The sequence below is a fragment of the Rousettus aegyptiacus genome, unplaced genomic scaffold, assembly GCF_014176215.1.
Source record: "Rousettus aegyptiacus isolate mRouAeg1 unplaced genomic scaffold, mRouAeg1.p scaffold_m13_p_15, whole genome shotgun sequence".
Classification (NCBI taxonomy): Eukaryota; Metazoa; Chordata; class Mammalia; order Chiroptera; family Pteropodidae; genus Rousettus; species Rousettus aegyptiacus.
This window is the reverse complement of record NW_023416290.1, coordinates 39,892,570-39,906,094: the sequence shown is the minus strand read 5'-3', so window position 1 is coordinate 39,906,094 and position 13,525 is coordinate 39,892,570. Positions and strand designations below refer to the sequence as shown.

General features: G+C 34.4%; 1 protein-coding gene across 1 annotated transcript in view; it reads right to left on the bottom strand.

Moving 5' to 3' along the window:
• Nucleotides 1–13,525, bottom strand: part of EMC2 (ER membrane protein complex subunit 2) — a 44,180-nt gene that overhangs the window by 22,707 nt on the left and 7,948 nt on the right. The window contains exons 4-5 of the mRNA XM_016158971.2: nucleotides 12,072–12,157; nucleotides 6,117–6,174 (exon numbers count right to left, since the gene is read on the bottom strand). Coding sequence (XP_016014457.1) covers nucleotides 6,117–6,174; nucleotides 12,072–12,157 — 144 coding nt within the window. The remainder of the gene's footprint in view (nucleotides 1–6,116; nucleotides 6,175–12,071; nucleotides 12,158–13,525) is intronic.

Genomic DNA, 13,525 nt, shown 5'->3' with positions numbered 1-13,525 from the left:
TGAGTGTGGTGATTTTTTCTCAGGTATATACAAATGTCAAAACCTATCAAATTGTATACCTTAAGTATGTGCTGTCATTTCTATGTCAATTGTATGTCAAAATAGTATAAAAATAGCATTAATTAGACTAAACATTATTTAGACTTGAATAAGTATATAAATTTCCATTTGTATTTCTTTGTGTATTTTTTTTCCCCTTATAAATATGCCAATGTTCTGAATCTTTTAAATTTCTAATTTGGATCAATCTTTGCAAAAGTCCACTTAAGTCTTAAAAATGAAAACTGTTCTACATTTTATAAGTGATTTTAAAAATGGAGTCAGAATTTGTGTTGTAAAACGAAACTTGAAAAAGTATTTGCTACCATGAATAAATCATCAAATTTGCTACATGCCTTGTGTAACACTACATACAAGGGGACCAGCTAGCAAGTTTTCCTGAAAGACATATAGCATCTTTAAAAAACATAGGCTACTTAGGGAGAGCTACTACCTAGAAAAGGATTAAAGGATTAAGGTCTACCAGGAAAGTACAATCTAGAACTCCCACTACTTCAGATTCTGGGACCCAGAAACAAACAGACCACTGGCCAACAGAGTAAAAGCAGAGTTCCAGGTTCTCCTGCCTCCAATACTTATGCCCATAACCTTGAGAAATGTAGCATTCTTAAAGCATCTTCACCCTTGGCAGAGGCAATTACATTAAACTGCAAAATAAAGCTAGAAATATTTGATATATCACAATATACAGTACAAAATTCAAAGCAAAATCTGATCTTTCTGAAATATGAAATTCAATGAAAGACAATTATTACAGTACTTTCCTTCTGAAAGGTATTCATTCAACAAGTATTCACTGAAGGCCTATCATAGGCTAGGCACTGATCCATGCAGTGGAAATAATTTTTTCCAAAGAGCTTTCAAAGGACGAAAAGTTTACCTTTATTTTAAAAGCAAGAAAACAAAAAACTGACTGGTGTTGAGGGAATCTAAGGGATAAAAGCTCACAGTGAGCCTAATCCAACACTTGATTTTGACAGGCAAGTGACTAAAATTTTCACACATGGGAGTTACTTTTCTAAAGTATCATTTGCATCTAAGTTTTCATGGTTTGTGTACTTTTATTACAAAATATACCTTCATCCATTACCCCACCCCCCTTCAATTCCACTAGTCCTGGGTTTAGATCACCATAAACTCTGACCTAAGACAGAACAGCCTCCGAATTACTTATTTCACCTCTTTTCAACCCCTTCAAATCATCCCCCAGATTACTGATAAAGTTCTCTCTAAAAATATCTGCTGGTATTTATTTCCCTAGTCAAAACCTGACTCATACTCCATTTTCTAATAAAAATTAAAAATTTAAAGAGTAACACACAGGTTGTTCACAAAAGTAAACCTTTGTGTTACATCTCCTGTCACTCAATACAGTGAACCAATTCAGAGGCATAAAATATTATTCCTCAGAGTCCTGGTTTTCCTCTGAGCTAAACCAGTGAGGAAGACAGGGGGAGGTTAACCAGGCAGAGCACCAGAACCATGCCCTCTTCAACCAGAACAGAAAAAAAATTTCATTTGAAAAAGGTGTTAAAGGAAACAGTTCAGAAAAATACAAACGGCTTTTAAAGCATATTAAAGGTTATTCAACATCACTCATAATGCAAATTATAAGACATTTTTAACCAATCAGACTGGCAAAGGCTAAAAAAAAAAAAAAAATAGCTTATAATATGGCATGTGGGAGGATACAGGGAAAACACTGTCATATACCACAGAAATGAGTATAAACAGCTAAAAAGCCTCTGTGAAGGTAAATTTGGTGCCATCTACCAAAATTTAAAATGCATGGAACCTCCTGACTCAGACATTTCACTTCTAGGAATCTATCCTACCAGTAACATCCCTACAATGCTATTTCTGGGAAGAAAATATCAGAATCCATCCAAGGATTCACCAAAGGGGACTTAAAGAAACTTTTTAACATTAAGACATCTATGCAATGCAACGCAATGCTATACAGCTACTCAAAGGATGGTGTAAAAGATGTGCTGACATTGCATGACCTTTCAAATACATTGTTAGGTAAAGGATGCCACCATTTGCATTTCTAGCAATTCTACCAAAGGAATACACATACCTGAGTTCACATATACTAGTGTGTGTACAAGAAAAAAAATCTCTGGAAGAATATATAATTGTTAACAATGTTTGGCTAAGTAAAGGAAGATGAGATCAAGAATGGGAGGAAAGACTTATTTTTCATCGTATATTCTTTTGTATTTTTCATAATTTTTAACATGGGTATGAATTACTTTTTCAAAAAAAAAAATTTTGCAAATTTTAAAAAATACATGGGGAGAAGGTATCCTATTTCAGCACTGTCCTGAAAAAAAAATTTGAAAACTGCCATTCTAATCACTTTATTCTTTCTTCCCTAGGTAGGCCTGTGCCTTAATAATGCTAAGGCTTACTCATGCCATTCATGAAATACAATCTCTTGCCACAGCCCACCATCTTTGTCTCAAGCCACACTCATCTCTCAAGGCCTAAAAGGCTCAAAAATCACATAGCAAGAAACTGAAGAATTAGGATTTAATAAATTTATTTCAAAGTCCATAATCTGTTCCTTCATTACATCATGCTGCCTCCCTAAAAGTGAAGTCAAGGACAGTGTCTCATTCCATCTATGCCCAGCACTGAACACACTGGGAACACTCAACAAATGTTTGTTGAAAGACTACTAAATGCATGTGAGAGGCAAGGAGAGCTCCTTAAAGTTTGAATGAGCAACCTCATCTATATTGTATATCTAGGAACACAAAAGCACAAGACCAATAAAAAAAAGTCACATAATCACTTTTAGACAATGCAAAGAACTACAGTATAAAAGCTTGAAATGTAACTACAGATGAGGATAAAACTGGACTTTCCCGCCTTTGAGATAATTAAAAGTTGCTTTGAAAAAAAGAAACTGTGCTGTCTTCTACATAATTATGTAATCTAAGTAATCTTTCCCTACTAGACTTTATTAGTTCTAGGTCTTGGACAGCTTTGTTAACTCTCTCACTGTCCACCAGTGCTTTCTGTGGATACAGTAACAGAGATAGTGTCTTTGTTCTTAGTAACACCAACACTTTGGTATCTCATGAAATATACTCAATAAACATTTACAGAAGGACAGGACAGGAGGGACTGAGGAGAGATTAGATAAAGATAATATTTGATGAAAAGAATAATACATTTAGCAAAGCTGAATTTAGTCACCTTGTTCTAAATGTTTACCTAACATGGAAGGGATTTAGTTACTCCCACTTCATACACTGGCTATGGGGGTGGGGGGACCTACTGGATTTTTCTTTTAGCCAGTCTTAAAGCCATAAAACATAGAAAGTACTACAAAAATAGAACAATATTTAGTTCCATATTATTTTAGATCTTGAAAAAGTAAACTAATTTATTTAAAATATCCTCAACTTAAACGGACACAAAAGTAAAATGCTTGACTCCCAATTCCCAGAAAATAAAGTACAACTATTGGTTCTTAGCTTAGCATTAGAAAAATATATGAAGCTCAAATTTTTCTCAGAAATTTTATTTTACTTTTTCAATATACTGTTACACGAAAAATGAATACTTTTTTTAAAAATAGTATTGAAAAATCAATACTTTTGAATACTTCTGAATTAACTACATGAGAAAATCTTCAAGAAAAGAAAAATGGTGCTTTTTATAAGGGATTATTTTATTAAGCCATTAGAATAGTTAAGATTAGGAAATTATTGAAAACTTTCTAATTTTAGCTTTCTTCTTATTGGGACTATCCAGGAAAAACTAATAAAAGCTGTTTCTTATTTTTGTTTTTTATAACAGGTAATACTGCAGCTCTGCCAAAACTTTTGCCTCAACTTTCTATAGTTTGAAAATCTTCACAAAATAATAAATCCTTGCCATTCAAAATATCTACCAAAAAAAAAAAAAAAAACTAGGAAGTTTCCTTGGGATGGGATAATATTAAAAGCTCAAATCTAAACCATTTACTATATATAGATATGTCAAATTACCACACTGTATAATTTAAACTTACATTATATTACTGGTCAATTATATCTAAATAAAGCTGGAAAAAACTATTATTTAAACACTATGTAAGTATTATTGTAGAATATCAAAAGAGGCAAGCACAGACCAGGAATTTATGACCAGTGAATGCCTGGAATAAATGCTATCTAGAAATTGCAGACTTCAATTGTAGATCATTTCCTAACTTAGCATAAATAATTTATTAAAATGAATCAAGTTACTGACATTCAATTATTAAACATTTCTGCATTTTACAGTCTACAATCACATATTATTTTTTAATGTGATTTTTAATAAAATACTTGCCAATTAAGAGAAAATCATCATATGTATTATGTGTTAATATAAGAATTTCTCCTTTTATAAAAGGAAAATACAAACTCAAACTGGTTTTTAAAAAACCCTAAAAATATTTTTCTTTTAGCAAGCATATGTATGCATGGAAATAATAACAAAAACATTAAAACACCTGATAGGTTATCTAAAGTCTTTTACTTTTCATTTAGTAAAAGGTAAATCTAAAGAAGGCCATTACACCAATAGTAAATAAAAATGTCTTCAGCAATAAAATTGTTTTTCACCAGGATATTTTTAAAATTAGCATATGTGGAGCAAATATTTTGTCCAATAAATAAATATAAATATTTGTTTAGAATCAAGATAAATTAAAGATATTTATACACACACATACACACACACGTGGCAGAAAAAAGTAAACCCAAAACCAAATATCTTCATTAACTCTACATACTAATTATTGAGATAACTTTCACTTTTCAATAAGACAACTAAAACACAATTAAGGAAACAAGTCAAGTTCCTGTTTCATAAACTTTAACAAAATATTACAAAAACACTGAATCTGCTGGGCTTTTATATAAGCACATAAAATTCTTTTCAAATCACTAGTTCTTTCTAATAAGACATTTTATAAGTGAAATTTTAATGAAGTTTTATATCTATTTTTTAAAATGGCTAATCAGAGGACCAGAATAGACACTTCTCCCTAGAGGACATACAAATGCCCAACAAATATTTGAAAAGATGCTCAGCATCCCTAGCTGTTAGGGAAATGCAAATCAAGGCCACAATAAGATACCATCTCACACCTGTTAAAATAGCTATAATCAACTAGACAAGTAATAACAAATGTTGGAGAGGATGCGGAGAAAAAGGAACCCTCATACAATGCTGGTGGGAATGCAAATTGGTACAGCCACTATGGAAAATGGTATGGAGGTTCCTCAAAAAACTAAGAATTGATCTACCATATGATCCAGTAATTCCTCTACTGAGTATTTACCCCAAAGACTTGAAAATCCATATCTGAAAAGATACTTGCACACCAATGTTCACAGCAGCATTATTCACAGTGGTCCGGACATGGAAGCAACTGAATTATCCTACGATGGATGATTGGCTAAAGAAGCTGTGGTACATATATACAATGGACTATTACTCGGCCATAAGAAGAGATGAAATACTGCCATTTGCGACACCATGGATGGGCCTCAAGATAATCATGCTAAGAGAAATAAGCCAGACATAAAAAGTTGAAAATCACATGATATCACTTATATGTGAGATATGAACCTAAAAGCAATAAATGAATAGGACGAACCAAAAGGGACTCATGGACATGGACTATAAACTAGTGGTTACCTGAGGGCAGAGAGTAGGTGGGGGAGGAAGGAGGAGGTAGAGGGGGTAAAGAGGGTTAAATGTAAGAGGGTAGGGTAAGGGTGGGTAAAGGGGATGGGGATCAAATATATGGTAGATGAAGGAAACTGGACTTTGGGTGTTAACACACAATAAAATATATATATATATGTCAAATTACAACGTACACTTAAAAATTATATAATTGTATTAACCAATGTTACTCCAATAAATTTAATTTTTAAAAAATGGCCTATTATGAAAGAGTTAAAGTAAGAAAATAAAACATGTGTTTTTCTATTATTTCCAAAATGAACTGATTTTGCCTTTTGAAATAAACTGTAGATGATCTTCAGGATAATCAGCTGACTTACAGTGTTAGTTGGATCTTCATGTAAAATTCGATCATATAGCTGTACAGCATCATCATATCTATTTAAAAAGAAAAATAAACATCAAAAATCATGACCTTTAAATTTAGTGACAAATAGTAAATACAAAAAAAATTAAACTGACAGGGCTTTAAAAGCATTTACAATTGCTATCCAATTTCTTCCTATCTGCATATATAAACAGTAAGAGTTTGCTACGGTGTCATTTTTTTTAAGGAAAAATTAACATATAGAAATACTTACTTCAAATATATACTGATTCAATTTGGCCTAAATGTTAAAGTAAAAACTAGCAGCACAAAGAGATACTTTTGTGGTCTTAGTTATTACACCAAGAATTGCAGCCAGTAAAACTCAAGAAAAAGTTTAATTTTACCAAATACATCCACAAGGAAATGATCTATGTATAAATTTTCCTTTAATGAATATTTATATTTTTCTCTTAATGACATTCTCTAAAGATATATCATAATGATAGATATGAATATCTTTATCGACATGACACATCTTTTAACTGAACACTGCCCTGCAATTTTAGTGTCCATGATAACACCAATAGGTATTTTACCCGTAACAGACTACTGGGAAAAACAAAAGCAGACTTAATTTGTATATGTGTCCATATCATGTGAAGGACAAACAGTATCCCTGCACACGAGTCAATCAGACTTAGCAATACCTCAATAAAGAAAATTAGTTTGAACATTAAATACATGGTAATAGGTATGCTAGTGTCATAACAATCTGCAACTAAATGGGGAAACAAAATCATTAAATAATAAAACAAAACTATCAAGTATATAAATAAGGGCAAAATTAATTCTATGGAATAGAGATTCTCACAAGACAGTACATGAGAATCACCTGGGAATCTTTTTCCAACCATAAAACCTCTGGAAACACACATCAGAAAAGACACGGGAAGATATGAAATCATTGTTTTTATAGTTGTACAAAAATAATACACATAAGGCACTCATACCTAGTTTTATATTTGAATATATCCAAGTTATACTATAATAATTTATGTAAAAATTGACTGTGATGATTTTCTGTGTCAACTTGACTGACTATGGGGTTCTCAGATTAGAGATTATTTCTAGATGTGTCTGAGAATGTTTCAAGATGAGATTAGCATTTGAATCTATAAACTCTGTAAAACAGATTGCCCTCCCAATGTGGGAAGGCGTCATCCAATCCCTTGAGGACCTGAATAGAACAAAAGTGGAGAAAGGAAGAATTCAACCCTTTTAAGGCCTCACTGTGGAGCTGGGACATCTCATCTCATCAACCCCCACCCTGGGACTGGATTTATACCATGGGCTCCCTTAGTTCTCAGGCCCTGGACTCAGACTCAGACTCGGACTGAATTACAGCATCAGCTTTCCTGGATCTCCAGCTTACAGATGGCAGATCCTGGGACTTCAAATCTTCCAAAATTGAGTTGAGCCAATTCCTCATAATAAATTCCCATTTATATATAGTTCTGTACACACACACACACACACGGTTCTATACCCTACTGGTTCTGTTTTCCTAGAGAATCCTAACAAACTGAAGTTCCACAAAAATTTACCTTCAATCAGCAATGAACTAAATAAAGAGACAAATAATCCAATTTAAAAACAAAGAATATAAACAGGCATTCCTCCAAAGATATATAGAAATGGCCGATAATTTTATGAAAAATGCTCAAGATTTCTGGTTCCTGGACCAGTATGTAAAAACCTTGGAAACTGTCAGTCCCATCCATCCTCACGAGTAAAATGCTTAACAAATTTTGGACAAACCAAGAACTCTTCTTAGATCCATTGGAGAATTAACGTCAGAGGGTGAACCACTGCCCCCAATTAACAAAGGAGCTATAAATATATAATGAGGAAAGAATAGTCTCTTCAATAAACAGTGTTGAGAAAACTAGACCATACACAAAAATCAATCAAAATGGATTAAAGACCTGAATGTAAGACCTGAAACTATAAAACTTCTAAAAGAAAACTCCCTGACATGAGTCTTGGTGATGATTTTTTGGATTTGACACCAAAAGCAAAGAAAAGCAAGTATTGACAAATGAAACCATATCAAACTAAAAAGATTCTGTACAGCAAAGGAAAACGTCAACAAAATGAAAAGGCAACCTATGGAATAGAATATAGAAATCATGTCTGTGGTAAGAAGTTAATATCCAAAATAATATAAAGAGCTCATACAACTCAATAGAAAAAAAAAAAAAAAAAAAAAAAAGGCCAAACATTCCAAGTAAACAACGGGCAGAGGAACTGAACAGACATTTTTCCATAAAAGATATACAAATGGCCAAGAAGTTCATAAAAAGGTGCTCAACAACGCTCATCATTAGGGAAAAAGTATAAATCAAAAACACAAGGAGAGAGATCAGTCAAGAAGACATAGAAGGTAGAGGCTGTGCCCGCCTCCTCTTGCAACCACATCAGAATTATAACAAAACTATAGAGCAACCAGCATGCAGAGCCCTACAGCTAGGGACAAAAATAACAGATCACCTCAAACCGGTAGGAGGGGCAGAGATGAAATAGCCTGATCCCACAACCACATGTGGCAACTAAGAATCTGGATGGCTAGCTTGAGGAAGGATGGGTCCCAGTCTCACACTAGACTAAGGTTTCAGTACCGGGAAGAGAAGCCCCTACAACCTCTGGCTGTGAAAACCAGCAAAGGTCACAGTTGAGTGAGACGGAGGGCTGCAGAAGTCACAGGTGTTCCTCTTAAAACACCAAGCCCAGTCTTACTCACTGACAGACTGGCTCGCTCTGAGCTCCAGCGCTGTGATAGCTGCTTGAGGGGCTCCAGGGCTATGTGGGGAGGCTTCAGAGCAAGGGCTGGAGGGGCTCTGAGCTCCAGCGCTGCAACAGCTGCTCAAGGGGCTCCAGGGCCATATGGAGAGGCTTCGGAGCAAGGGCTGGAGGGGCACCTTTTTCTCAGATAGAAGAGCTGGCAGTTATCTATTGTTCCTTTGTTGAAGCCTCCCCACTCCCAGCCTGTGAAGGCAGTCTTGTGGTGTATGAGTCACCCCCCTCACCCTCCCCCACCCCCCAGCCCACATGGATAACAAAGGTTATTCCGCCCAGGGGATTCCCTGAGACGCCACCCCTCCCAACTTGTGGGCCCACTCAAGCTGCTTCCATTGGTTTATTCCATACGAATGGGCTGTTTTGGCTGCAGACTTTCATAAAATACCTCAAAGGCTCACAAAACCCAAAGGAGAAGCTTCTGGCCTTGGTATGCCCTGTACCTCTTGCTGAGCAGTCCCAAGCCTCAACCTTGGTTTCTGACTTGGACCCTCTAGGCATCAATAAGCCTAGCACAGGTGGCAACCATCCGTGGATTGCTTGGTGGCTCTTATCAGGTGGCCCCAGAGGTGTATAGACAGTGGATAAATTTGGCCTGCAGCTGGACCCTCCCAGGATAGCACATCTATTACATAAAGCCACTCCACTAAGACCAAGAGACTTAAGAACCCAACCTAATACTTAGAAATAGACACAGGGAAGCAGCCAAAATGGGGAGACAAAGAAGCATGTCCCACATGAAAAAAACAGAACAAAGCTCTAGAAAAAGAATTCACCAGAATGAAGACAAGCAATATACTATATGCAGAGTTCAAACCACTGGTTACAAGGATGCACAAGAAACTTAGGGAAAGAGTAGATGAACTCTGTGAGAATTTTAACAAAGAGAAAACAAAATGGAGATGGAAGACATAATAGGGAACCAGTCAGAAATGAAGAATGCAGTATCAGATGAAGAGTACATTAGAGGGAATCAACAGAATGGATGAAGCAGAGGATAGAATCGGCAACACAGAAGATGAGGTAATGGAGGACACCCAATCAGAACAGCAACAAGAAAAAAGAATCCGAAGAAAATGAAGATAGTTTAAGAAGCCCAAAGGACATCACGCATATCAACATTTGCATCACAGGGGTACTAGAAAGAGGAGTGAGAAAGCAAGGATTGAAAGTCTATTTGAAGAAATAATGACAGAAAACTTCTCTAATTTGGTTAAGGAATTAGGCATAAACCCCAGTTAAATACAGAGAGTCCCAAAACAGATAAACCCAAAGAGGCCCACACCAAGGCATATAATTAAAGGTTAAAAACAAAGAGAAAATCTTAAAAACTGCAAGAGAAAAGCAGAAAAGAGAAAATTAGTTACCTAGAGTTCCTTTAATATTGTCAGCCAATTTCTCAACAGAAACTTTTCAGGCTAGAAGGGATTGGCAGGAAATATTCAAAGTGATGAAAAGCAAAGACTTACAACCAAGATTACTTTATCCAGCAAAGTTATCATTTTGAATTAAAGAACAAAGAGCTTCCCAGACAAGAAAAAGCTAAAGAAGTTCATCACCACCAATTCAGTATTTACAGGAAGTGTTGGAGGGACTTAAGAAGAAAAAATATATATCAAAAATATAAATAAAGAATGGCAATAACTACATATCAACAAGTACTTCAAATGAAAAAGAATTCAATGTTCCAATCAAAAGACGGAGTGGCTAAATGGTTAAGAAATAAGACCCTTACATATGTTGCCTACAAGAGACTCATTCAGCTTAAAAGACACACACAGACTAAAAGTAAATAGATGGGAAAAGATAGTTCATGATGGACCTAGAGGGTACTGTGCTGTGTGGAGTAAGTCAAATAAGGAAAGATATGCCATATGATTTCACATATATGTGGACTCTAAAGAACAAAACAAACAAACAAATAATAAATACAGAGGACATTTTGAAGGTTAACAAATGAAAAGGAGCAGTCAGTAAAAAGGGGAGAAGAGATTAATGGGTAGTTACAAAATAGTCATGGAGATATAAAGTGTAGCATAAAGAATATATTCAATAATTTTGTTGTAACTATGTATGGTACCAGAGGGGCACTAGAGTTATTTGAGTGATCACTTTGTGAAGTATAAAGGTGTCTAATTACTATGTTGTACACTTGACGCTAATGTAATATTGTAAGCCAATTATAACTGAAAAGTAAAAAATATTATTAGAAAAAAACAGAGATATTAACTCATACCATTTATGATAACCTAGGTGAACCTTGAGAGCATTATGTGAATTGTAATAAGCCAGACAGAAAGAAAAATACTATATGACTCACGTATGTGGAATTAAAAGAACCTGAACTCATAAATACAAAAAGCGGATTGGTAGTTACCAGAGGTATGGAGAAGGGGTAGTGAAATGAGTGAAGGTTCAAAAGATACAACCTTTCAGTTATAAAATAAGTCCTGAGGCTATAATGTACAGCATGGTTACTATAGCTGACAATATTGTTTTGTATATTTGAAAGTTGCTAAAATAGATCTTAAAACTTCTCATAAGAAAAAAACTTTGACTGTGTAATGACAAATGTTAACTAAACTTACTGTAATCATTTCACAATATATACCTATATGAAATCATTATGTTAAATATCTGAAACTAACACAGTGTTACATGTCAATTATATATCCATAAATAATAATAGCCTCTATACCTTGAGCACCTGTGAGGGTCCAACACATACAGCACTACCGATTCCCAAAATAACCCTGAGTAGTCAGTAACATTCTTGTTTTACAGAAGAGTATGAGTGAAAAAGCTTAAAGTTAAATAATTTGCTAGGTAAATGGCTAATAAATCCTAGAACCAGGATTTAAAGCCACATTTACTCTGAAGCATGATCCCATTTCACTAGACCACAGATGGTAAGTAGATAGATTATACTCTCACTCAAATCTTTCTTACTAGGAGTAATTGCCAGGATTTATGCTGAGAACCACTCTGAAGCTGAGCAACAAGAGATCTTGAACAATCAACAATGTTGCCAGGGGTGTAAAAGGACCTAAAGTAGGCCCCATGTTTGCCATTTTAAAATGGGATCATACTGTTTACAAGATTCAGTTACCTTTCCATGGCTTCAAATCTCATTCCAGTTAGTCGCTTGACTCTGTGACTGCCAGGGAACTGTCTTCTCAATTCTTGAAGGCAAAACTGAAAAAATAATTGGTAAAAAAGACTCGAAGAGCAGTAATTACATTACATATACTAAATGGGCTACAAGGAATGGACAATATAAGCCTTCAATGTATCTTCTAAAATAATTTCCTTAGCATAATTTAATGACGTGAAGTAAAATTCATCAGTAAGAAATAACGGGGTGAAAGAAAAACTCTGAAATTACAAGTAAAAGCAACAATCAGTTCTCAGACACTGATCATACTGTTAACTGGGAAACTGAACATATCATGACATCCACTAATAATTCTTCAAATACTACTACCATTTTACTCCTTAAAAATTGCTTACATGTGTCAGGCTCCACTTAAATGCCTCCAACAGTTTCTTGGTCTTTTCTTCCTTTTACACAAGCATTCTCTTAATAAAAATTAAGTTATTTGATAGTACTCTCAAGATCCTAACAAATAGTATTAACACTCTGTTTAATTTTTCTCTGTTGAAATCATGTATTAATTGTCCTGTCATTATACATATCCTGATCTGGGGTCATAAAATACAACCTCCATATCTTTGAGGTACCAATCTCCTTTGGGCAGATATCTATAATTCACCCATTAACTCAACTAAATAAATAATCGTATCTACTGAGCACCTACTATGTTCTCAGCAACATATGAGGGATTATACGAGTCTCGAACATGCTAGAAATGGTAAGGATTATAAAAATGGTCCCTTCTAGTGTCCCAAAGAGTAATTAACAAAAAATATGCCTTTAACTAGTAAAGAAACTATTAAGCAATAATAAAATAAGTTTTAATATGATCTGGAAGAATAGCTTCAAAGTCAATGGCTGAATGTGCCATACTAAGAAAAATATTTAAGTTAGTCAAAACTAAAGATGATGTTCATTTCTTCGACATCATGCAAAACTCATACTACTGGGTGAGTCAATCAAACTAACTGTGTAAAAATTTTGAACCATTAAAAAATACTGTTACAAAGAATTATCTATATATCTCCTATTTTATCAATATTATTGTCTAATTTTTATCTCCTACTTTATCAAATGACATTTGGCTATTTAAAAAAAAAAAATCACAATTTCTCTGCAGATATAAGCTGCTACCTCTGTGGATATTCAAAAGACTGTGTGTCATAGGTTTTAAAAGGAATCCAAAAAGGTTTTGTGGAATATATAGCCACCCTAGCATTAATTATCTTGAAAAGGATAATACTAATTCAGACATGCTTATGTTCTCCTGGTATTTCACCTTTGTTTTTGTGTAATTCTTTTTGGCTTAAATGAGGAAGCAGCATGGAGCAGTACTTAGGAAATAAGAATTATATTAACAAAAGAACAGAAACTGCTGCTTCCTGACTTATAAATGAATATGATGATAA